The following is a 26,921-nucleotide window of genomic DNA, read 5'->3' on the forward strand; positions in this document are numbered from 1 at the left end:
AATATCTTTAAACTAATGCTGGCCAAGCGCCATCCACACACAGAATGGAATTAAGCATATTTAAGCATATTTTTATGTATGCATGGATGGATGTATGAATGATAACATAACTATATTTCATGTCAATTAATGATCTTTTATAATCTTGTTGCTAACACTTATGTCCTAAACACCTCGTGAAACCTTTAATTAGGTTTAATCCCTCTATATTTGTGACAATCTTGAAATTGATCATACTTGAGTCGCACAGACTTCATCATTCAGCAAGCAAAACACAATATATATATATTTTAAGTAAATTATCAAGTAGCCTACTCTCTGCAAGTTCTTTTTTAGTTACTAACTCTTGTGTAAGTGAACTATACCAACTAAGCATTTGTCAGTCCCACATACTATTCCTATTTCACTGTACTTGTTTTTTTAAGGTAATCGGTTTGCATGCTTTTTTTAAGCCAACTATTTAGATTTCACTTGTAAACAAAAAAGCACTATGGGCTTTATTAGACCAATATCATACATATTGAAGATATTTGTTTTGTCTTAATGTATTTAAAGCCTGACCTTAGCCCTAAAGACTTTAAAAGTATTAAACCAAATTAAAATCTCTCTCTTTCAAAATGAACACCACAATGTCAAACAATGTTTACATTGAGAAGCGTTAACTTCTATGGCACTGTGTACTAGTTCCCACAAGATGGCGCTGTTTCTTAGTCATCAGCTGACTTGAGTTGGAGGTGAGAACTGTTGACTACAGGTGAGGTGTAATTTTCAAGTCTAGAATATGCTATTGCCTTTAACTGTTTGATGTTTATGCAAGAATAATTATATATAAAATGCACGTGAAATAGAATATCATTAAAAGGAGAGAGTGGAAAAAATGCTTCATCATCCCTCCTGAGTCTTTTCCAGATTATGAAAAAAAAAAACTTCTGCCAGAAATGGAGAGGACGTGACGGGATGACGGGACATTTCCATTCACTGACTCTGAGAGAGACCTCTACATAAGACCTGCCTCCTCTTAATAAACCTGTGAAACGGGCAGATACGGCAGTTCCAGTTCAACCTCTGCATCCCGCCAGCTCTCTCTCTCTCTTTCTCTCTCTCTCTCTCTGCAGCAACAGCGTCCTGAGATTTACCCTGATGCTTTAAACTTCCAGTGACTGATCAAACTGTGATAAGATCTGATCTGAGCCCACAGCCACTTGACTTATCAGAAAACCTGTGCAAGTTTCTGTCTCCTGGATTCAGGTAAGTGGAGCATGGACACTATAAGATTATTTTATTTAAATGAATTTTGTTTATTTGTTTTATATCTTTAGTGAACACTATAAAACATTTAAAAAATAAAATATATATACGGTATTGGCATCTATTCACCTTTAATATACATGGAATCTTTCCCTTGCACAAAAGTTTCTTTATAATGAAAACCGATTATTCAGATTCTTAAAATATTCTTCATGAATGACTTTATAAATGAGTGTTGTGATCATAAACACGACTCAGTAATCAAATAATTGAAGTTAAGACGATATTCAACTATGTTGAGGAATTTTTGCTAGTGTATCCACTGGTGTTCAGATGTAATTCATGTAAATCCAACAAAGTTTGGAAATAGCTAACTATAGTATGCTCTGTTCTTCATGTGCACATGTCCAGTTAACTATTGCATATTTTAATTTTATAAGCATGCAGTCTTAGTTCAGTTACTCTAATAAAGTAATTAATTACTAATTTCATCGTCAACGGTGTAATTTGATTACTATACTAATTACTCTTTCTAAAAAGTATTGTATTACTCATTACTAATTACTTTCTAAATTCCATATCAACATTGACAAGTTGAACAATACAAGGAATTCTTTCAAATAAATAATATAAAATTGCATAAATGATTCTTGATCTGACATAAGTATTTAAAGGGAGAAGGTTAGGCTATGCATTGTATCATTAGATGTTAATAATTTTGACATTAAATTGTTTTATACATAATTGTTCAATAAAGTCTTTAATGCAATTATGTAAGTGTAATTGAATTACAGAAAAATTAGGAGTAATTTTAATTAGGAAAAGAAAAGCAATTAAATTACAGTAATTAATTTCTTAGTAATGAATTACACCCAACACTGTGTATAAGTAAAAATAACATTATAACTTTAGTGATATTTGGAGAATTCTCAACCTGATGATATTTTGAATTGAACAGTATTTCAGGCCTGGGAATAGGAAACATTGAAGCTTTAAGTGAGTTTTTCCTTTTTTTTTAAGGATCATGTCATGCAGACCTTGCAAATTAATGTATATCACTTTCTCTTTTAGTTTCTCTTACTCTCTTCATCTCTCACATGCTCAAGCCATGCTGAGAGGTGAATTGTGGGATTCGGTGATTGCTACGGTGCTATGGGCCGCCTGGCTGCCCTCCTGTCTCAGCCAGACCCCCTCTCCATCTCATGATGGACAAATGAAGTTTCGTCTGGCCGGACACCCTCGCAAACACAATGAAGGGAGAGTGGAAGTGTTTTACAGTGGCGAGTGGGGAACTATCTGCGATGATGACTTCACCTTGGCCAACGCTCATGTTCTGTGTCATCATCTAGGGTTCGTGGAGGCACTAAGCTGGTCGCACAGTGCCAAGTATGGACCGGGCAATGGTGAGATAAAAATAAAACCTTATTAGCAAAATGACATTTCTATTGTAGTTTGTGTTTCTCATATCTGAAAACCAGTTTCTGAAACGCCGGTTGTAAGCTCACCTAGCTGGTAAAGACCCATGTCCCCGCAGGTAAAATCTGGCTTGATAATGTCATGTGTGGAGGAACGGAAAACAGCATCGAGAAATGTGTGTCCCGAGGCTGGGGGAACAGCGACTGCACGCACCAAGAGGACGCAGGGGTTGTCTGTAAAGACGAGAGACTTCCGGGCTTTGCAGAATCCAACATCATTGAGGTAAAAGATCATCAAATGCCATGCCAGTGATGCCGGCAAACAGAGAAAAATTACAATAACGGCATTACATCTGCGTGTGTCATATTTATAGGCCAACCCGGAAGTTTGCATTAGGATTTTTGTATTGGCTTTTGTATTATTGCAGAAAATAAGCTTTGTGACCAACAAAAGTTTATGATTCGTACATGTTTTGTTCATCATGATTGTCTTCACAAATGAACACAACTTTTATATTGTATTCTAAATAGCCTACAATGCCTAGAAGTTAATGACACCATGCTCTCTTGACTTTAACATCACCACCGTTAAAAGGGATAGTCCAATTTACTAACCCAAACATGCATGAATTTCATTCTTCTGCTGAACATAAAATATATTTTGAGGAATGTTGGTAACCAAACAGTTGATGACCCCATTGACTTCCATAGTATATATTTCCCCCCATACTGTGGAAGTCAAGGGGGTCGATCAACTGTTTGGTTCCGACAACTCTTTTAGTCTTTCTTTAAAAAGCATTTTCCCTGAAAGTTTGAGTTAGAATAGTTTGCAAGAGTGTGATTATAAACACAAGGCTGTGAAAGCGGACAAGTGCGTAGATGAGTTTACATGTTTAGCTGATGACTTATAATGTCCCCGACAAACTCTGTAGTCCCATTTAGACCCTTATTAGCAAGCGCCTTTTCCAAGAAAAGTAAAAAAAAATAAAACAATCACAAGGGCTATTACTGATGCATTTTGTAATAGAATAACATTTTTATATGAAAATATATTGAAAATAAATTGAGCTTGTGTTCACGACAAACATTATTTCAGCCATTTAACCAAAAACCCATTTTTAAATATTGTTTATTTTTTACTTTGAGACAATGGATCAGGAAGTGTTAAAATGCTAACTCGTTTTTTAGTATTTTTGTCATGTTTTCCAGGACAAATATGTTTATTTTTCTTACCCTAGGCTACAGGCAGATGTTATTTTTATTTTATTTTATTTTTTTCATTTTTCAGAAAACAAGACTTAATATCTTAAGTCATTTTGGTCCTCCGATAAATGTATCTTAAAAATGTTTATATATTTGTTCTGGAAAACAAGACATAAGTACAAAAAAAGTTTCTGCAGTGACACAGAAGAGAATAAATGTGAAAATGCTTACGGAGATGGTGCAGGAGCAACGCTTATATCAAAGATTCAGCATATAGTCATATTTAAATTTTTAATGCATCGCCACATATGAATGATTGCTCAAATTATGTGGCATGTGTGACTGTTACTCTTCAAAGCAATCTGAGTTCTTGTGACCTGAAGCGATAAGCAACCACCCTGCACCACCCAGAGCACCCTAGCAACTTTCTGTCATGTTTGCAGACTGCTTTTATCTCTTCCCTTTTGACATTTGTCACCCAGGATCACAAAACCAGTCATAAGTTGCACGGGTATATTTGTGGCAATAGCCAACAATACATTGTATGGGTCAAAATAATCGATTTTTCTTTTATGCCAAAAATCATTAGGATATTAAGTAATGATCATTGTCCATGAAGATATTTAGTAAATTTCCTACCGTAAATATATAAAACATTTATTTTTGTGAGTAAATGCAGCACAATCGCGAACATAAATGGACAAATTTAAAAGCAATTTTCTCTATGTTTTGAGTTTTTTGCACCCTCAGATTCCAGATTTTCAAATAGTCGTATCTTGGCCAAATATTGTCCTATCCTAACAAACCATACATCAATGGAAAGCTTGTTTATTCAGCTTTCAACTGATGTATACATCTCAATTTACATTTTATTTATTTTGTGGTCCAGGGTCACATTTGACTTTTCCCGCCTGTTCTCTCTCCTTCATCCACATAACGAGTGTCCACAGCCAGTCACTCTACTCCGACTCAAAGTATTTGCTCAGTGTAAAATTCACCTCTGATGATCTGCCTGGACCCACACCAGAGCAAGAGAGACAGTTGTAGAGATACAAGAGCTTGGAGAATTAGCGACTGAAAAGCAGGAGAGAAGAAAACAGAAGGAAGAGTTGAGGGTACGCAGAAGAGCCGTTGCTCAGTATGTGTGCCAGGTTTCTCCGTGTTCTTGTCCGGAAGGCTGAAAGAACACTGAGAACACGTGTGGGTGTCAGAAGAACTGGAAACCTCTGCTGTTTGTGCTTCTCTACACACAATCAGATGTGTCTGAGTTTACTGGAATGTTGCAAATGACTGATTTCACATCCAAATCTACAAATGGTTTCCAAAACACAGATTGACAAGAAGAATGTTCTTCCCAAAGAACAAAGAACTTCCCAAAGTAATTATAATATGCTCACTATTTGTTTCATAGCAATGCAAGCTTGTTTGAAACTGATTGTGATTTGTTTTGTTTTCTGCTGTTTTGAAATGTCAGTTATCTAATTATAGTGTAGACTTATGACATAACTACACACAACGGGTTTTTGAGTTTTATGCATAGAAATAATGATTTTTCTGTACAAACTTGACATTGTATCCCCTAACCCTAAAAGCATTATGCGTTTTTACTTTTCAAAAACAAACAAACAAACAAAAAAATCAGGATGTATGATTTCTAATGGGGACTGAAATTTTGGCCGAAACTCTGTTAAACTTCCACAATGCATTGCACGAGAAAGCCAACTGGTATAGATGTGGTTTGCTGCTACTTCGCCGTGCAGTTTAGCCTTAGGTTAAGGAGACACAAGTTCCAAATTCAGATTTCAGTTGATTGTCTCATGGCAAGGTGCTCAGCAGACTTTGTGGACTGAGCTGGCCAGACATTTGGAAGTGCTTGTGTAAATGGTGGAGAGAGTTTGTGTTCTAGCCAATGCTCAATGAAGGTGTGGTTTGGCCGCTTACCACAGTGATCCAAAACCCTCATGTGAGATGACTCGTGTCCAGCATGAGCCAAACAGACGGACTCGTTTACTAAAAACTATGCATGAAATTTAATTTGGAGATTGTAGCTGACTAGTTAAACAAATATAAGGCTTATATCTATCAGAAAGACGTACTGGAATTCATCTCATCTTCACCACAGACATGCACATGCTTGAAAAAACACATGATAAAACTGGTCTTGAGACCAGTATATAACCTATATCACATTTACCTCTCCTGATGTAGAGTTGCATTTGTTTTAGATGCAGGTGGATCAACACCGTATGGAGAAGATTCGTCTGCGTCCACTCTCAGGTGCCCATGCCGGCCGTATGCCTGTGACGGAGGGAGTGATAGAGGTCAAGTTTAAGGACGGATGGGGTCACATCTGCAACACTGGCTGGACCATCAAGAACTCTCGAGTGGTGTGTGGCATGATGGGATTCCCTTCCCAGAGAACTACGGCCAAGAAGCCAAGCAGGTAATGGGCATGTTTCAAGGATACAAGGATCAAACTAATTATGGTTGTCCAAAAAAAAAGTATTTATCAAATGTTCGTTTGATAACTTAAAGGTTGTATCAGCGATTTCAGGCCCAAAAATAAATGATCACATTCATCTAATCTTTCCTAACGATCCGCTAGCTGCCCGCCCCATAAGCAGGCCGTCAAAATACCACGTCTCTGTAGGCAGCCTAGGCTCTGAGATCTGCACACAAAAACAAATGGTTTCACCAACCACTCGAAACCTAAATAAACAGTGTTCCAACCAATCACCGACAGGGGGTGGGTGTTGTGAGGTTTTGCGCTCGTGCACGGTGACGGCTGCACGCAAAGTCGGAGCTGAAGAAGAAGCCAGCGTCTATCAATGAACAAGAGAAATTTAACATGGTTGAGTCAATACCCAAGAGGAGGAGGAGGATTAGGGCGAGGGAATACCATCGTGTTTATTCCAAGACACGGCTTATTCTTCAGCTCCGATTTCGCGTGCAGCCGTGCACGAGCGCAAAACCTCACAACACCCAGCCCTTGTCGGTGATTGGTTGGAACACTGTTTATTTTGGTTTTGAGTGGTTGGTGAAACCAATTGTTTTTGTGTACAGATCTCAGAGCCTAGGCTGCCTACAGAGACGCGTTTTTTTGACGGCCTGCTTATGAGGCGGGCAGCTAGAGGATCGTTAGGAAAGATTAGATATATGTGATCATTTATTTTTGGGCCTGAAATCGCTGATACAACCTTTAAGGTGCTCAATATGATTAGTACAAAATGTAGTATTTTAGTAAATAAACAGCTTTTTTCTATCAAATGTGGTGAACTTACCTGAAATTATTTTGAAATGGTATTTCTCTCACACACACACACACACACACACACACACACACACACACACACACACACACACACACACACAGTGTGCACTTAGAGAACAAAATATATAAAATTCTCCAAATCTGCTCGCCAAGCTTACAATGAAAATTCGAAATCACCAATGAAATCTTACAAAACCGGTCTCATAAATGTAGTTTATGCTCGAATAGTGTTCAAAAAGCATATTTTTTTTTCAAAACTTTTTTTCTCCTCGAGCTCATAACGTTAGGTGTTAGCTAAGTGTTGTGTTCTAGTGTCCTTTATGTTCATTTAATAACACACCATGAGACTGTGTGGCTCTATAAGCGAGTGCATCCTTTTTACTGAACTCACATACAAGACACAGACATGAGCAATCAACAGATGATAAGTCTAACCCATAAGTCAACTTAATCAGACACGGAGTGTGTCAAACCAAAACCACCACATCCCCCCTTTTTAACAAAACTACAATTTAATATTTACATTCAGATAGGTTCACTTAAATCTCCCCATGTAAATATTCAAATCTATCAAACAGTAACTTTAATTAAACATTTGACTAATTTAACTAAACAAACACCATATCACATGTTTACTTATAAACGCTCACAGTAAACATCAATAGTCCAAATTACTTTGAGAATACTTTGTCTTCTGTTACCAAATACTGATTCCCTTTTTTTTTTTTTTTTTTTTTTTTTTACATGTCCACAAGAAAATCATTATATTTAGTTGGCCGTTTTACTTCTCTACCACTTCTAGTATGGCATGCTGGCAGCTCTTCCACTCTCACCGGAGCATTCACAAGTGATTGGTCTGCAGGTCGGGGTGCCTGAGTGGAAGTCTCCTCCACATGCTCATCAGGATCAACATCTTTAAACAGACTCTGATGTACCTTCCTCAAATGGCGTCTATTTCTCCTGAATGTCTTTCCTGCTGGCGTTTGCACTGTATAAGACCTAGGTTCATCTCTCTTGTGAACCACCACTGCAGGCTCCCATCCACGTCTCGTCTGCATATGTACTGTGGATCCTGGAACCAGCTCAGGTAGTGTTTTGGCATTACGGTTGTACTGATGCCGCATTCGAGATTGCAAATCCTCCAGTCTTTTGTGTATATGTTGTGGGGTTGACTGTTGAAGCACAGCACTAGAGCATGGGAGTGTACTCCGCAGGACTCTGCCCATCAGCATTTGTGCAGGAGATTCATTCAGGCCTGTCACTGGTGTATTTCTTAGTGACAGCAGCACTAGATGTGGGTCTGTGCCAGTTTGTACCGCTTTCTTCAACGCATGCTTAACAGTCTTTATGGCTCTTTCAGCAAGTCCATTGGACTGAGGGTATCCTGGACTGGAGAATGTGAGCTTAAAGTCCCATGATGCCGCAAAAGACTTCATCTCATAGCTAGCAAATGGTACGTTGTCACTCACTAATTCTTTCGGGATACCATGCCTGGCAAAGACTGATTTCATCTTTTGTATTACTGAGTGGGCTGATTTGTCTGGTAAATTCAGTACCTCTGGATATTTTGTCAAATAGTCCACTAGCAATAGATAAGACTGACCTCTCAGCTCAAAAATGTCTGCTCCAACCTTCATCCACGGGAGTTCTGGAACGTCGTGTGTGATGAGTGGCTCTTTTTGATGTAATGGCTGGAGTTGTTGGCACGGAGCACATTTCTCCACCATCATCGCTATGTCTAGTGCCATTCCAGGCCAGTATAGGGATTTTCTTGCTTTGGCCTTTGTTCTCTGGATACCTTGGTGAGCAATGTGTAGCTTTTCTAAGATTACTTTTTTGAAGCTCTGAGGTATAATTATCTTGTCTCCTACCATCACAATGCCGTTCTGTACGCTGATTTTGTGCCGCATAGGCCAGAAGTTGTGTAGGCTAACATTCACACCACGTCTTTTCTGTGGCCAGCCAGTCTCTACCTTCTCACACAGATCTTGCAACACTTTGTCTGCTGCAGTGGCCTCTTTCAATTGTTGGAGTGTCTGTGGACTCAGTGCATCTGTGGCCTCCAACCCATGCACAACTTTCTCATCATAGAGGTCTTCGCCATCATCAGCCTCCCTACTTACAGTTGCACGGGATAGTGTATCGGCAATATGCATGTGCTTGCCCGGTGTATATACAATGTTCAGTTCATACTTTTGTAGTTGTAAGAGCATTCGCTGCAATCGTGCTGGGGCCTTGCACAGCTGTTTCTGCATGATGTTCTCCAGGGGCTTATGATCTGATTGCACTGTCACTGCCTTGCCATATATGTACTGATGAAACTTCCTTGCTGCGAAGACTATGGCGAGCAGCTCTTTCTCTATTTGAGCATATCTTTGCTCAGTGTCATTGAGTGCTCGTGATGCATAGCACACAGGGTGTCCCTCTTGCAGAAGACAAGCTCCCAAGCCGTCTTTCGAAGAGTCAGCCTGTATTGTTAGTGGTTTTTTGTGATCATAGAACTTTAGGACAGGTGATCGTGTGAGAGCAGCCTTCAAGCTCACTAAAGCAGTGCTATGATGTGGATTCCACTGCCATACAACATCCTTCCTCAGCAATTGTCTTAGAGGCGCTGTGAGTGACGCTTCATTCGGAATGTACTGAGCTAAGTACTTAGTCATGCCAAGTAGACGTTGCAGGCCTTGCTTATCCTCTGGGGGTGGCATGTCAATGATCGCTTTCACTTTTGCATCATGAGGTCTCAGGCCATCCGGTGTTATGATGTGTCCCATGTATGTCACAGTATTTACCTTGAACTGGATCTTATCACTGTTAAATCTCACCTTGGCTGTTTTTGCTCTCTCAATGACCTTACTAAGGATTTCATCATGCTCTTGCTCTGATGAGGCTGCGATGATCATGTCATCGGCAATGATGTGTACTCCTTGTATGTCACCAAACGTCTCGCAGTTTTTCTGCTGGAACACCTCACTCGCTGACTTGATCCCGAATGGGAGTCTCAGAAAACGATATCTGCCCCATGGTGAGTTGAAAGTGCATAGTTTTGAGGACGGCTCATCCAACTTGATCTGCCAGTAACCATCTTTTTCATCAAGAATGGTGAAGATAGACTTTCCAGCCAGGTTACTGCACACATCTTCAGGAGTGGGGATGGAGTAGTGCTGCCGTTTTATGGCTTTATTCAGGTCACGAGGATCCAAGCATACCCTCAGTGTACCATTTTTCTTCTCTGTGATAACGAGGCTGTTTACCCATTCAGTGGGTTCCGTAACAGGGGATATAACACCTCTTTGCACAAGATCTTGAAGTGTTTCTTTCAGCTTGTCGCGAACAGACAGTGGAATATTTCTGCATCCATGGATCACCGGTGTGACTGTTGGGTCAACATGTATATGATGGACTCCTGGGAACTCACCTAACCCAGTGAAGACTGATGGATGGATCATGACCAGCTCTTCTTTGGTTGACACTGACTTTTTTGCCAGCAGCTCAATCCTTTTCACTAGCTGCAGCTCCTCACATGCTGCTCTGCCCAGGATCGGCATGTCTGATTGATCGGACACATAGAACTGTAATGTAGCTGTAGCTTTGTGGGTCTTGCATTTCAGTGACACAACACCTTTTGGGGTGGAGCGCGTTCCCCCAAATGCTATCAACACCGTTGATGTAGGCTGTGGCTTAACAGGACCAGGGATCTTCTGGACAATGGACAGAGGTAGCACATTTGCCTCTGCACCTGTGTCCAGTTTGAAGCTTATCTCTATGCCACGGATGGTAGCTGTCGTGTACCATGCACTGTCCTTTATTTGTTCCATCTCATGCCCCTGTGCGTGTCCTAACATGCCAATGTACATGGAATCAATTTCATTCACTATGCTGTGCACTGTCTTTGCTCTGCTATCGTTTTGACTAGCTGCGTGGCATACCTTGGCAAAGTGGTTACTTTTGCCGCACTTATGACATACTGCTCCGAAGGCTGGGCATTGCCTTGGCTCATGACTCTTTCCACATCTGCGACAGTTTCGAGTTGCTGGTTTCTTATAACTTTTACTCCTTGCACCAGGCTTTCTCTGTTGTGTTGCTTTTTCTATAGCATTTACTTGAGAGTCTTGGACAGCAGCAGTATTTTGCATTGCCTGTATCTGTGTTTTGGCTAATTCAGTTGCCCTGCATATCTCAATAGCTCTGTGTAATGACAAGTCATTTTCACGAAGTAATCTTTCTTTGAGAGAAGGGTTTGTTATACTAAACACCAACTTGTCTCTAAGCATGTCATTCTCACCTGGGCCAAACTCACAGTCTTTGCTTTTTTGTTTTAGCTCTGTGATGAATCTGTCCACCGTAATGCCATCTGCCATGGGATGAGACCAGAATTGATGCCTCTCAAACACAACGTTTTTTTGTGGGCTGCAATAGTCTCGAAATGCTGTGAGCACGTCTTCCATCGTCTCATTTTCTTCATCTACGAGATGGATGGAGAGTGTATTATACACTTCTAATGCCTCTTCTCCAATGGTGTGAAGCAAAATAGCTATTTTAACTTGCTCTTGTTTATCACTGGCTCCCGTCGCAGTCATGTACAGCTGAAAACGCTGTTCCCATCTCCGCCAATTTTCCGCTAAATTGCCCGTCAGCACTAGTGGCGAAGGTGGCTTGAACTGTTCCATGTTCGTCTATCGTTACGTTACGTTTAAATTTAAGCTGGCGCGCTAATCAGCTCGTGTCAACAAAACTGCTCGCGGTACTCACATCACTGTCACTTCTGACACCATGTTGTGTTCTAGTGTCCTTTATGTTCATTTAATAACACACCATGAGACTGTGTGGCTCTATAAGCGAGTGCATCCTTTTTACTGAACTCACATACAAGACACAGACATGAGCAATCAACAGATGATAAGTCTAACCCATAAGTCAACTTAATCAGACACGGAGTGTGTCAAACCAAAACCACCACACTAAGTAAAGTTAGTAACCCAGCCCGGGTTACCCAGGTGTCGTTTGTCACTTTAGTGAACATTATCAACTAATGTTTGACAACTACTAAGTGGCACAACACTCGATGGCTGTGTCTTAAATCGCATACTCTCTAGAGTAGGTACTTATTTTGAATAACGTTAAGCAATTATTTCACAACCGCTAAAAAAGTACATTAGCATCAGCAACATAAATTCATCAACTAACCTTTCAGAATCGTCCTTTTGCATTCTACATGTTGTCACTTCTTCTTGAGTCTCTCCATCATTGACCGACTCCAGTTTAAACATATAAGGCAGAACAGTTTCTGACATTTTAGTGCTTGACTGCGTGAGGTAATTCTGCTAACAACCATAGACTGTAAAAAATAGCTAACAACACACACTCTTGAAGCTCCGCCCTCTGTGTCGGGAGCAGCAGCTCATTTGCATTTAAAGGGACACACACAAAACGACGCTTTTTTTGCTCAGCCTCAAAAAGGGACAATTTTAACATGCTGTAAAAATGATATATGTGGAGTATTTTGAGCTAAAACTTCTGGGGACATCAGAGACGTATTTTACATCTTGTAAAAAGGGGCATTATCATGTGACCTACCAGCGTCAGTTGCTCACTTCACCTCTATTCATAAATTCTCTCCCATGGCCTCATGGGATAGTAAAGTGTTGCACACTTCAGAATCTCGTCAGAAGTCCAAGTACTTTTTGCCTACTCTTTTACTAGTACTGTGAATTTGGACACTTTTTTTGTCACATATTGTTTTTCGTCTACTATGTAGTGCAGTATGCAATATCGGATACATCCGCCTCAAAATCTTAATTTTGAATGGTGTATCTGTTTTCTCATCACTTAAAAGTTATATTTTTCTCGAAAAGTGTGCATATTCATTAAATACCACTTATTTTTTAATACCTTTTATATTAAGTATATTTTATTATACTTATACCGCTAGATACTTTGTTATATAATGTGGTGGTCCAAGTAGTTTCTGAGGCAATATCAGGTATTTTATAGCTGTAAACAAAATAAATATGTATTTTACAACAGTTGAAGGAACTTTGTGATCAAAACAACATTTTAAAAGCAAGATGGTCGGTTTCAAATTCCTCGAAGCTGACTGTCTAATTTGTGGCTTGCTGCCTTCCTATAAATTATCACTTGTCTGTGTGATCTAGACTATTTTGGATTCTTGTTATTGTGCATTTTTATGTATATGTTATTTGAAACCTATTTTTAGTGTTTGTGTTTCAGCCAGAGCTAGACATCCAAAAGATTGAATGTTCATTGTTTCAAATGCATTTGGATGTCTGCTTGTCATTTTTTACTGCAAAGCCAGATAGATAGTTTCCACTATTCCCTCAAATACTCAAGATGAAGAGCTCATATACACCATTAAATATATTCCTGGTTACGGCACGTGTTCAGGCACTATTAAAAAGATGGAAAATGTCTCTATTTCATGATCTTCAGCCAATGAATCATTATAGATCATCATACACTTCCCATGCTGCGGCCAAAAAGACTTTAGCAAGAATCCACTTATGCAAGTCAGGATATGTTGTTATGAAACCTAGCGAATGTGAGCACATGCACACGAATCTTGATGGATATATGAGCTGTCAGAGAAACACCCCTTGTGTTTCGTGAGGTCATGGGGGATCCAGCAGTTATGCATTGTCACATGAAGGAATGACGAATGTTTACAAATTCCTGCAAAATTAAATCAATTCCATATGTTACCACTGGGCTGCCAGCCAACGTGTTTTTAACTGTGTGAGGGATGAGGAAGTTTTATCACTGTGCCAGTGAAAAATGTACAATACAGATCAGTGAGGCCCTGATGGAAATTTCATACTGAGCTGCGGCGTTATTTGTCTCTTTGATTCATTCTGATTTAATATTATAGAGATAGGTAAATGTTATGGTAATTTGATGTGGTCTAGCACCGCTTGTACTGCAAACCAGGGCCGTATCCACCATTGAAGTCCCCACCCTCCCAATAATTATAAATGTCCAAATTGTCTACCCAATGTTTGATATTGATCCTGCTCTGTTTGTTGTTAGGATACATTTTTTTAAAAGTTACAAATACAAAATGATTGAAATGGCCAATTAAATCAAAGAAGGCAAGCTTTATGTTTAAAAAAGCCAAAAATGAATTCCAGCGCAACACTTCAGTTTTTAAAGGGGACCTATTTTGCCCCTTATTACAAGATGTAATATAAGTCGCAGGTGTCCCCAGAATGTGTTTGTGAAGTTTCAGCTCAACATACCTCACAGATCATTTTTGAGTGGAAGGAAAAACATGCTGTTTTTGTGTATGTCTCTTTAAATGCAAATGAGCTGCTGCTCTCTGCTGCTTTCAAGAAGAAGGCGGAGCCTTTGCATGTCATGTGCTTCCCTAGTCTCTTGTGTCATGTTGTCATTAGTTAATTGTCTATCATGTTCACAGGTGCATGCGTCTTGTTTAGTGATTAGTCAATGTGTGTATTTAAGTCCTCATGTTTGCCATGTGTCTTTTGTCAAATATTGTTTCCCTATAACCTCTGTTGGTCCATGTCCATGTCCATGAAGCTTTAGTTTGTATTTAGTTTGTTCAATAAAACTGCATTTAGGTTCTTCAAGCTTGCCTCCAGTGGACCTCGTTACATGCACAAATGCACTTTTAATGATGAGCCTGTTTTAAAATAAAAATTTTGAAAGTGGAGAAGATTACAAAACTTCTTTATTCTCTAAAATCTTTTTAATAATCAAGACAAGGTTCTAGCTGCAAACAACACCATTGCAACCGCGCAGAATACCCTAACTGCATATAACATGCTAAATACATTCTGAACCTTAGAAACCACATAGCAACGCTCTGGCAAACACACACAGCAGCTTGTGGCGGCAGGTTTTGGATGTTGCCATAATGCAGGTTCAATGTGATTTCATTGCTTTGTTTGCTGTGCTTGTATGGCTTCTCTCCTCCATCTGTGTTGAAACAGTCATCCACATCTGAACACAGTTACTCCGATTTACAGCAGATGGTGAAATGTAAGCAGTCTGTGACTGGACAGAAAAACAAGCCAGCATCGGAGAATTTGCGTGTGCGTTATGAGAATATGGCTATCATTTCAACCAATGCAATCTCTGTGTGTGTATTAAACTGAATGAGTGACTCCTTAGACATGATCTCAAGTCCTCAGCATGCTGAAGTTGAGCTCTAAAAACACTCTCCCGCTGGCTGTTCATCAGTCTGACTGATCAAATATCTTCTCTTGACAGAAGGCCATTTAATTTACACTTAATGTTGCTTAATATTAAAGTCTACAAGCTGACTAAACACAAGTAATCTTTGGTGGATGAAAAAGCTGCCATTTATCAGTTCCTCTGCTTTTAAATGATTATGAGCTCTGATATAATTTACTGAAAGGAAATGTGTAAAATACTGTACTTCTCTTCATCTTTGTAATAATGACATTGATATCAGGCTCATGCCAGAAGTGCTTGGCTAGATACTCTTCAGAAATAGCTCACTCTGCACATTTACAAGACTGTGGATGATATCCACTTCTCAGATGTCTGTCTGTATGAATGTCTGTGCTTCCCAGAAATGTAATAAAAAGGCTTGTTTTTATAACTTAAAAAATTAGATTTGGACACTAAAGTCACACCTAAAAATGTTTGAATGTCAGAATCATTGTGCAAAAATTGATCATTTTTCTTTTGTTTGCAGATTTAATTAATTGTTTGCATATGCCATATGCCATAAGACACTTGGTTTTATATTTTGATATCTAATGCAATGACATTCAGACATTTTTAAGCATCCAAATGCTTTTTGGGGCCTCTGTACATTTTTTATTCTGGCATTTAATTGCATACATAAGTTTGTGCTGGAAAGTCACACACGAGGAAAGTCTCTTCTCTCTCACTACAGTAATATTACTCCATACCAGACGTATCATCCAGACCATGTCATCACCTCTGTGTGAGAGTCTGGAACGTGTCATAAATCAAGTGAACCATTATAAAATCTTGCCTTTCATAAAGCAAATACTGCAGTGTGAGCTACACATGCTGGACGGGTGAATCTCTCGAAAGCTGTCAAGAACATGTCTGGGTCATATTTCACCCCAAAGTTAGGAGAAAGTAATAAGATATTATATTTTGAGGGAATATTCACTATAGATGTACACTCTATAAATACATTTTAGTGGAAAAGCAACATCAGTATGCACTATTTGCTCACACTGGACAGGACACTATTTCTCAGCAAGCTGATAGAATGTAAGAAATCGGTCATGCTTTTCATTCGGGTTTACTTGTCTGAGCACTGCGAGGTTCAGAATATAAAGACATCTTCTGGTGTATTATAACTAAGCCTACTGTATGTGATACATAATAAATGGTTGTTATTTTGCTCATACAGTTTATTCTTTCAGCAGACAGAATATTATTGAAATTGACTATTGTTTTGGGATTTAATGTGTCATTTGATAATTTGTGTTTCTGTTTAGTCACCAGAGTGTGTACAAGATCCAGTCAGTGGCCTGCACAGGAAACGAGGCTCATCTTTCCGCATGCACGATGGAGTTGAGTAAAGCAAACTCTAGCGCCCCCTGTCCCAATGGAGGAGCTGCTGTAGTCAACTGTGTGCCCGGGCCACTGTTCACACAGGCCAGAGCACGTAGAGTCAAGGTCAATCCAATGGTGATTAGATAAAGCTAATTCAATTTAACGTAATTCATTTTCAATGGACTGATTTGATATTAACATTAATCACGATTTCTGGAGGTAATATCAACAGTATTAAAAGAACACCTTTTTTATGGCTTCCATGGATCATGCTCGTTCTCATTCTTCAGTCTCAGGTGCGTCTGAAGGGCGGTGCAAAGGCAGGTGAGGGCCGTGTGGAGGTCCTGAAGGGGAGTGAGTGGGGTACAGTGTGTGACGACCGCTGGAGCCTGCAGTCCGCCAGCGTGGTGTGTAGAGACCTGGGCTTCGGCACCGCTAAAGAGGCTCTGACTGGAGCACGAATGGGCCAAGGTGGGCAACACTGGATGGATGGATGGATGGATGGATGGATGGATGGATGGATGGATGGATGGATGGATGGATGGATGGATGGATGGATGGATGGATGGATGGATGGATGGATGGATGGATGGATGGATATCCCATTCAAAGCCTGTTATGACCTCTTGTCCACAGGCATGGGTCCCATCTACATGAATGAGGTTCAGTGTCGCGGTGATGAGAAGAGCCTGTGGGACTGTCCTCATAAGAGCATCACTGCTGAAGACTGCAAACACATGGAGGACGCCTCCGTCATCTGCAACGTTCCCTACATGGGCTTTGAGAAAACGGTCAGACACATACATGAAGTGTATAGAGAAAAAAAATAACTGCCTCAAATCTGCTTTTATCGAATGTTTAACATTTAACATAACCATCATTGTCTCTGATGCATCAGACTACAAAGTCCTCAAACAGAAAATCTTTGATGCCCTCATCAAAGTGTCTTCATTTACGACTAACGCTTATGTGTTTTTGTATTATGTTTACATTTTTCTTAGCTCAGCTATGAAAACTTGAAAACTAACAATGCTGTTCAGGGCTGATCCAAACTAAAGCATTGCACCACCAAAATCTAAAATCACTTAAAATGAGCACACTTTTATTCAAATAGGTGATGCAATGCGCAGTAAAAACACGTTCTCACAGCCCTAAAGCAGCACTGCTTATCAAGTTCAAATGATCAAAGTCAAGGTTCTTAAGACTTTTCTTTCTGTCTCATGCTTGCTCTGTAACCTGTGGCAGATCCGCCTGACAGGGGGTCGAACGCGGTTGGAGGGGAGGGTGGAGCTGCTGCTCTCTACTGGCGGTGAGATGAGGGACTGGGGTTTGATCTGTGGGGACGGATGGACATCTCGGGAGGCCATGGTAGTGTGCAGACAGCTGGGGTTGGGACATGCCAGCAGTGGCCTGAGAGTAAGATAACCACTAACATACACTAACAGAGCATGGAGGTTAGGGGGATGCACAGAAACGGTGGTGTGTTTACCTGTACAACAAAACTCTAATAAACCTTCAAAAAAATCAGCTTAGTATGAAAAAAACTCCAATGCAAGAAAACACAAAGGTTTGGTGAGCGAACGCAAAGTTTCTTGGGGGAATGCAGAAGTGCTAGGAAAGGCATTAACATTATTGTTCATCGCCCTGTCCCATTGGGGTTCAGTACAGGTCTGGTCGAAATCAGATATTTTTTTAAGCAGTGGTGACGGTATGTCGGTATGTTTTTGCAGAGTTTTAAACCTGCAGTGAATTAAAAATAAGTAAACCCAGACATCTTGGCACTTTTCCCACATTTTCCCACGTGTTGATATTATGTAGGAAAATCTGGGGTGTCACACAAAAAAACGGGTTCGCCTCTCCTGAAATACACTGCAAAAAAAAGAAAAGAAAATCTCAGAAAAACATATTTTTGCAGTGTAATAAGTGCATTAATTTTCAAGAGGTTTCAACTGATTACCATAACAATACATTTTCAAGACAGTGTGAACAGAGCATAATGCTAACACTTCTTTAACCCTGCAATACATGAACCTATTAGTAAAACGCACCATGCTCTTTTGCCTCTGGTACTGATCACAATAATCCACTAAATCAAATCATAACTAGCAGATAAATAACTTTGTAATTCAATCATTAGCATAGCCGGCAATGTTTTAGCTTCTTCACTTTATTTAGCCTAGTTTGCATGCTAAGCCCTTGCAGTGGGGGTCTGTCTGCAGATCCGTATGATGGGGGGCAGGACGGATCACGAGGGTCGCGTGGAGGTTCAGGTCAAGTCCAGTTGGGGAACTATATGCAGTGATAACTGGACCACAAGAGAAGCCATGGTGGCGTGCAGACAGTTAGGCCTCAGATACTGCCTGCATGCTATCACTGTGAGTAAGAAAGGCGCTATGGGACTGGCTGATCAAGCATCGCAGCTTGATTGGTTTTGAAATCCCATATTAACAAGACATGTGAGCTATTCATGTGTGAAGTATGCACTACCGTTAAAGGAACACTCCACTTTTTTTGGAAATAGGCTCATTTTCCAACTCCCCTAGAGTTAAACAGTTGAGTTTTACCATTTTCGAATCCATTCAGCCGATCTCCGGGACTGGCAGTAGCACTTTTAGCATAGCTTAGCATCTATCATTGAATCTGATTAGACCGTTAGCATCTCTCTCAAAAAAATCACCAAAGAGTTTCGATATTTTTCCTATTTAAAACTTGACTCTTCTGTAGTTACTGTAAGACCGACAGAAAATAAAAAGTTGAGATTTTCTAGGCCAATATGACTAGGAACTATACTCTCATTCCTGTGTAATAATCAAGGAACTGTGCGGCCGTACAAGCAGCGTAATGATATTACAAACTTAGTGCCGGTCATGTTGGAAGTTGGGGACTATTTTCAGGGCGCCTGCTGCACCCATGGTACGGCAGCACAGTTCCTTGATTATTACTCTTTGGTAATTTTTTTGAGAGAGATGCTAACGGTCTAATTAGATTCAATGATCTATGCTAAGCTATGCTAAAAGTGCTACCGCCAGACCCGGAGATCGGCTAAATGGATACGAAAAGGGTCAAGCTCAGCTGTTTAACTCTAGGGGAGTTGGAAAATGAGCCTATTTCCCAAAAAAGTGGAGTGTTCCTTTAAGTCTGGGGGCAGTATTTTCTTTAAAATAGTCCAGATCAGGTTACTAAAACATTGAAGTGTGTTCAGTATGCTTGAAACATTAAAATCATACTCTATCCACTTTTTTATTCGCTATATGGTTTGATTCAGATTTAATTAACGTCTAATGCTGACATTACCATGCATTGTATTGTTTCTTGTTTTATCCATAATTTGCCATATTCATTCATCTACTGACGAGCTCTCCCCTGTGTTAAGGAAACGTGGTACTGGGACAGCAGTAACGTGACGGAGATGGTTCTGAGCGGAGTGAAGTGTAAGGGCGATGAGATGACTCTGACCGACTGTCAGCATCATCCTGTCACCAGCTGCAAAAGAGCAGGAGCGCAGTTCTCCGCTGGCGTCATTTGCTCAGACAGTGAGTGATATGCAAGTCTGTAAAGAAAAGTGTGTTGCATGTGTTTCAAAAGAAGGGTTATTCCATCATATTTTTGTTTTACCACAATACATTTAAATTTTTCACACAATCCCTATAGCGGCTTCGGACCTGGTGCTGAACGCTCCATTGGTGGAGCAGAGCGTTTACATCGAGGACCGACCCTTGCACATGCTGTACTGCGCAGCAGAGGAAAACTGCCTCGCCAAATCAGCGGCTCAAGCCAACTGGCCATACGGCCAACGTCGCCTGCTACGCTTCTCCTCCCAGATACACAACATCGGCAAGGCTGACTTCAGACCTCGACTCGGACGCCACTCGTGGGTGTGGCACGAATGCCATAGGTAAACGGAGGAGCTCTTGCTGTACCTGGTCCACAGGCTATATTCTCTTTTAAGGTGGAGCATGTGTTTGAGACCCAAAAACATACGCTACGCAAGTATGCAGACGCTTATATGCAAGCTCAATTGCATCACAAAATAGAGCGCTGCAGTGATGTGTTTTTGTTGGCCAACATGGAAGTTAGCAACAACCTGATTTTTTCCTTTGGCTTTTGGTTCATTGGAGAAAATAAGCCATGTGACCAACTAAAGTTAATGATTCTTACACATTTTATTCATCATGATCTTACCAAAATGAACACAACTTTTTGGTATTTTTAAAAACACTAAATACAATCGCCAGAAGTAAAATGCTAAAGTAGGCTATTAATGAACTGCACCACGGTCGCATGATTTTTCAATGACACCACAATCAGCTCTTTCAAACACATTTTCCCTGAAAGTTTGAGTTAGAATAGTTTGCAAAAGTGCAATTATTAACACAATAAGGCTGTGAAAGACTAGTTATTAGATGAGTTTACCTGTTCGGTGAAATTACATTTAATGTCCCAACAACCTCGAATTTGTTTCTGGGTTTTGGCCTACAAAAAGTTACACTCAACAATATTAGTTCAATAGCTTGAAATAAAAAAGAACAATACTTTTACAGCATTTATTCATCTTAGATCCTTACTTATTGAACACTATTAAATATGTTTATTGTTAGTTTATGAAGCCTAATGCTAATGCATGTACTATTGTCATTGAATTCTTAGCGTTCCCACAAGGGTCACTATAGGCATTATCCATAAAACTGTTAATTAAACTTTAGAAAAATCCAATTAAATGCATTAGACATTTAAAGATTCTACCAGAGTACTGAGGTTTTTCACAGTAAAAGACTTCGTTGAAGTGCATGATAAGTAAACTTATGTTGCAATGCATTGGCCGAGCATTTGTGTCTGCATTTGTGTATTTGCATGACAGCACCACTTGAACTTAGAGTGAATTCTGCACGAATAGACTCGAATAGGCAATGTTGTTCGCTGAGAATATTGGGTTGGCTTGCTTGGTTTGAACAGAGATCTATCAACTGTGTTTTTCTTTTAAGCTTCGCTGAATCTCCTTTAGCTCCAGCCTGATCCAGCTGCAGCCCCAAGGACCCATATGGCTTCACTAACACTGAGCGCCAGTGGTCATGTCGGCTGAACAACACTACAAAGGTCATAAACTGATATAAATTTCTTCCTACAAACCAGAGCAGAGGCTTTCAGACCCTGGACAACATACTGGGTGAATGAAAGTTCAGGCAGGCTCTGCTTTAAATGAACACGTGTGCCGACATGATCCAGGGCTGGTTATATCAGTCTCACGGTGGTTTCTGTTCGTCATGCTAACCTTCAACTACACTGAGCTGAAGTGTAGTGCATGGGCTAAGTGCTTACATATTCATATTTTGCGTTACAACTGCATGGTTAAATTTGTTTTTCCTCCATCATGTTTAAACAACTATTGCATCTGTAAAAGTTATTGTGATTTCTGCATTGAAGTCTATGAATTGAAGTCTTAAAACTGTATTTTAAAAATGAGTAAAATATTCACTCTTATTGAGAAGCATTGGGGACCAAATAGCCGTGTGACAAACCAGTTACAATATTTGCATAAAATGAACATTATAATATTAAAGAATATTTTCCTCCGGTGGTGGATGCGCCACTTACTGGCCAAAGTTCATAAAACTTGGTTAAAAACATGAACTTTTTTGGCCAGATGTCATGCTTGCTGTTGGGAGCATGTAGTATTTGATGGTTATTTATGGTCTGTCATATGGCTTTCCAACATTTGGACCAGGTTTCTAAATTACCCTGTAACTATACTTACTGTTATAATTACTTGATTGGTCCAACCATAAGAAAAATAAAACCTGATGGAAATTACACTATAACAATAATTGAAATGCCAGATACATTTATAATAACACTTTTATTGAAAAATTAAAACGGTCACCATTTACTCTTCCAAAAATTCCAAACACTTTCACGATTTTTACTTACCAAATACAGTGGGTTTCATTGTTTTTTGAACCAAATGAACCGGTTCGCTAAAAAGAACTGGCTGATCCAAAAGTTCACTGATTTGGTTCTTGAGTTCGATTTGAACTGCTCAAGATCTACTTCTTCAAAGAATATACTTTTGAGTACCAAAGAAGAAGAAAAAACATAACATAAATTTTATTTTTGTGTTGACTATCCCTTTAGCGTCTCGATGCTGTAGATCACTGCGAAGTCTGAATTCAATGGAGCTGTAGAGCCTTTTTACATTACTCTCACACCATGCATTTTTCAGATGATTTATGAATAAGAGCAGCTTTGAATAGTCTCCATTAACTCTTAGGGGTGGTCAGTGTTTACACTGCAAGCTTCCTAGCAGACATCAGGTTTCTCAGTGTATGTGCCCGACACAATGATGATGAGGAAACCTGTTGTGTGCTCTTGCTGAAAGGACACACACAGCCGGGATTGGGACTGGAGCCAGTGTCTACACTACAGCACTGAATCTGCTCTCCAAGGCCTTTTAAATCTGTGCTTTTTTTCCATGAAAATGACATATTTGTAGGTTGCAGTATAGTATGATTCGGGATAGCTTAAATTCCGTTATTGTTTGTTTGTTTGTCTATACTTTTATTGCCCCCCGTAGGGAAAACTAGTTTTGCAGCAGAAGGTAACAGACATACAGATAATACATAATGCACAAACAAAATATAAAATACACATTGCACAAAACATAGTTCATATCAAAGCAATCGACCCATAAAAAGTTAATTAAACCAACAGCTACAGAAAAAAAAATAGTTTTGTTCTTTCACCTGGCACTCAACGACGACCAGAATCCAACAGTTGAAATTCTTTATATAACGGATTATCTAAATTTCTTAAAATGTCTTAGAACGGGCCTACTTAATACCCGTCTACTGTAACAAAAAATATTTTCTTGATTTTTTATCACAACTTTTTATCTTTTGTTAAATCAACTTCGATAACTAATGTGTGAAGATAACATACTATTTTGAGTTTCTGTTTATTAAACCATTCTTCTTCATTGTATTAAATCAAATTTTTAATTACAACGAACTCAAAATTTTAAGGCAACAAGGTAACTTGCTTTTTAAAGTGTATGATAAATGTCAATAGGCTGGATTTGACTTTTCCTGCCACCTTAACAAGGCTATTCAACCTACATTTGTTATTGTAAGATTGCCAAACCAAGCTGCGATACAAAAAGAAAACACTGATTCAATTAAAGACTTATAAAAGGAAGTCATCTTACTTAGAGCATACAGTAAATGAGTGTGTACTGTTGTCTGTAGCACAACATACACGGGTACTTTAATAATGGTATTTTAAATGATTGTAGCCGGTTATTTTTGAATGATTGTTTTTGGATGGTTTAACCCAGTTAAGCTTCAGAAGACTGTGTTTATGACCTCCAGGCACTATCATAGTATGGACATCTTCACCTATTATGACCTGCTGTCTCTCAACGGGACCAGAGTGGCAGACGGACATAAAGCGAGCTTCTGCCTGGAGGACACCGAGTGCCATGAAGGTAAGAGGTCAAAGGTCAGATGCTGGACTTGTTTGTATGATTATCAACAAACTTTTAATATTTTCTCAACCCATAATATATATATATATATATATATATATATATATATATATATATAGAAATATTACTTTATTGATGTTATTTTTTTTGTGTGACAGAAATGATCAATTTATCAATTTCATAAATTAGGTTTCAGGAGGTTTTGCGTTAAAGGGTGTTTTTATGCTACAATAAACTCATTTATTTCCAAAGATCAAGGGAAATCTTTATTTCAGTCCTATAAATGATATGTTTCATAGTAACCGTCATACATTTTGGCTTTCATGCCAAGGTAGTTGTTTATCTATAGGGGTCTCTAGACATGGGTATAGTGAGTCTACTATTGAAATCTGTTTATGGATCAGTACAGATACATTACAGTCAGTGACCAATACTTTAAATCTGCTCTGTCACTTTTAGGCTATACATCAAGGGTGGTGTACATACTTTAGATTTGAAGCAATTCATATTAAAGATACTGAACCAGCCAAAGATAGCTTGCTCTTAGCTGATTTAAAGGGACAGTTTACCCAAAAAAATTATAATAATTCTTTCATAATTTACTCACCCTCAAGTTGTTACAAACCTGTATGAATTTCTTTCTTCTGCTGAACACAAAGGAAGATATTTTGAAGAATGTTTGTACCAAACAGTTGATGGACACCATTGACTTCCATTGTTACAAACTTTCTTCAGAATATCTTACTTTGTGGAAGTTCTCCCTTTAGACTGGTTTAGTTGGTCAACAACACATATCTCAAAACCCTTCTAAAATCAGCAAAACAGTCTGTCCAATCACCCTGGCTGGACAAGACGTTCACACACAATGCGTTTTTGCATTTTACTGCACTGATTTTCCATTTAAACATGCGTGAAATGGGCGTTCACGTATTTGCAGCATGAGCGCCACGTTTATAAGTTGTTTTTTTTTATTTGAAATTTAATTTGAGCAACATGTTTTTACAATGCCATGTCATGCGGCAGGACAACGGTCAAAGACTTATGTAGCATGTTTACAATAGAAACGCAGCCCAGTGGAAAACAAAAACGTGACACCTATGGTAGTGAAAAAAGAAAAGAAAAGCAAGGTTGAAAAAAGTTAACTTCTTTTAATGAGCGTAATGTAAAAGCAGCACAGTGGAAGCAAAAACTGGTTTAATATTAGGCTGGTTTTATGTGTTCTTCGGCTTGTCTCCAGAAATACACTGTTGCCACTTCCCTTGTTGCAGGTGTTTCAAAGCGCTATGAATGTGCTAACTTTGGTGAGCAGGGCATCACAGTGGGCTGCTGGGACTTGTACAGACATGATATCGACTGCCAGTGGATTGACATCACGGATGTTAAACCAGGAAACTACATTCTGCAGGTATTCACTTGTGGTAATAGTCACAGAAAGACAAACCACATTGGTAGCCTACGTTGTTAAAAATGTGTTTCCATCAGCTAGATAGCACACTAACAGCAAAGAGCAGTTACATGAGCAGACTTTGGTCCCGTAGGACCCCATTGCCTGGGCTTTTCAGCAGGTCAATAGTTGTTAAAGAGCTGTTGCAGTTCTGCCCTCTAGTGGAGGAGTTTAGTCAGAACTCGTGCAGTTCACCATGATGTCCAGGAATGCAAGGGTTAAAAGAGTAATAGGATTTGGTTTGATTAATGATGTAATGAACCTTAACTACACAGAGGGAGGGTGGAGGAAGGAATTTACTGGAAAAGACCCACCCGGATTAGGATTAACTAACAAAAAGCTTATTTTAAAGATCCTGCTGTCACTACTTGGACACACTTGGCTGATTATGCTTTTAGCTTGATTACAATTATGCAACCATTATTTTTTTCCTCTTTGTCAGGTCGTTATAAACCCCAACTTTGAGGTCGCTGAGAGTGACTTCACCAACAACGCTATGCGGTGCAACTGCAAATACGACGGCAACCGTGTCTGGTTGCATAAATGTCATCTTGGTGAGATGGGCTGTTGTTCACTGGCTCCTTCAGACCTGCCCGATTCTATTAAACATGATTTGAGGGGAATAAAATGGCATGCTTAATTATTCAGATATTTTAAATCAGCACTAAATGAAGCTTAATTATTTATTACCTTTTTTTTACGTAATTTGTATTATTTGTGTTTCCAGGTGATTCATTCAGTGAGGAGGCTGAGAAAGAATTTGAGCATTACCCTGGGCAGCTCAACAACAAGATCTCATAATTTATTTTTTGTGAACAAACCCAGTGACCTGCAAAAACCACGTGGCTCTGGACAAAGAGAAACTTTAATCACTTAACGTTACTATTTATTCTCGTTTGAATCCATTGTTACTGTGGTCCAATCACATGTCGTGCTGATTTTAGATTAGGTCATCATAAATTACCATGTAGCCAAGGGCCTCGGACACAGAACAGAGCTGAGATTGTGGCCTGGGCGTTTGTCAATGCAAAAGGTTGAACAGTGGCTATACACTTCCTTTGAACGCTGAGAAGAGAAGACGTCAGCCATTCACGTGATGCCCCAGTTTCATTTAGTGAATTTATAACATGCATCAGGGAATTATAAAGACTTTTTGCTGATGGAATGGAAGGCTTCTCATACTTCAGTCTCTGTGTGCATTTATTTTTGAACCCATGCAGGATTTGTCTCATGTATGTGTACATTTCTGAAATGTCCTAAAATCATTTTCTTAATATTTTCAAATCTGCACTTTAAAAAAAAATTGATGCCATTTGAAGGATCTTT

At 39.3% G+C, this 26,921-nt stretch overlaps 2 protein-coding genes across 3 annotated transcripts in view; one reads left to right on the forward strand and one right to left on the reverse strand.

The window, feature by feature from the left end:
* The window catches only part of kctd8 (potassium channel tetramerization domain containing 8), a 43,985-nt gene extending 31,465 nt beyond the window's left edge, over nucleotides 1-12,520 (reverse strand). The window contains exons 1-2 of the mRNA XM_079631366.1: nucleotides 12,322-12,520; nucleotides 6,061-6,164 (exon numbers count right to left, since the gene is read on the reverse strand). The gene's annotated coding sequence lies outside the window, so the exon portion shown is untranslated. The remainder of the gene's footprint in view (nucleotides 1-6,060; nucleotides 6,165-12,321) is intronic.
* loxl3a (lysyl oxidase-like 3a) lies at nucleotides 963-26,407 on the forward strand. 2 transcript variants are annotated; one of them, XM_079631362.1, is made up of 15 exons: nucleotides 963-1,248; nucleotides 2,320-2,651; nucleotides 2,783-2,946; nucleotides 6,092-6,309; nucleotides 16,617-16,809; nucleotides 16,965-17,145; nucleotides 17,311-17,465; nucleotides 17,920-18,090; nucleotides 18,894-19,049; nucleotides 20,048-20,207; nucleotides 20,326-20,569; nucleotides 24,036-24,151; nucleotides 25,420-25,556; nucleotides 26,038-26,149; nucleotides 26,323-26,407. In XM_079631362.1, exons 2-15 carry the CDS (start codon nucleotides 2,357-2,359, stop codon nucleotides 26,394-26,396), a joined length of 2,376 nt encoding a protein of 791 aa, XP_079487488.1. In that variant the 5' UTR covers nucleotides 963-1,248; nucleotides 2,320-2,356; the 3' UTR covers nucleotides 26,397-26,407. The 2 variants fall into 2 exon arrangements, with proteins under 2 accessions (XP_079487488.1, XP_079487487.1); XM_079631361.1 differs by lacking the exon at nucleotides 18,894-19,049.
* The last annotated feature ends 514 nt before the right edge of the window (nucleotides 26,408-26,921 follow it).

Source organism: Phoxinus phoxinus, assembly GCF_949152265.1.
Source record: "Phoxinus phoxinus genome assembly, chromosome: 12".
In the NCBI taxonomy this organism is placed as follows: Eukaryota; Metazoa; Chordata; class Actinopteri; order Cypriniformes; family Leuciscidae; genus Phoxinus; species Phoxinus phoxinus.

What these genes read in the sequence shown, in the direction of transcription:
- loxl3a (XM_079631362.1), top strand. Translation starts at nt 2,357, where the DNA reads ATGCTGAGAGGTGAATTGTGGGATTCGGTGATTGCTACGGTGCTATGG. An exon ending in GGACACCGAGTGCCATGAAG is followed by an intron (nt 24,152 to 25,419) that starts GTAAGAGGTCAA and finishes CCCTTGTTGCAG; the next exon opens with GTGTTTCAAAGCGCTATGAA. An exon ending in CAGGAAACTACATTCTGCAG is followed by an intron (nt 25,557 to 26,037) that starts GTATTCACTTGT and finishes CCTCTTTGTCAG; the next exon opens with GTCGTTATAAACCCCAACTT.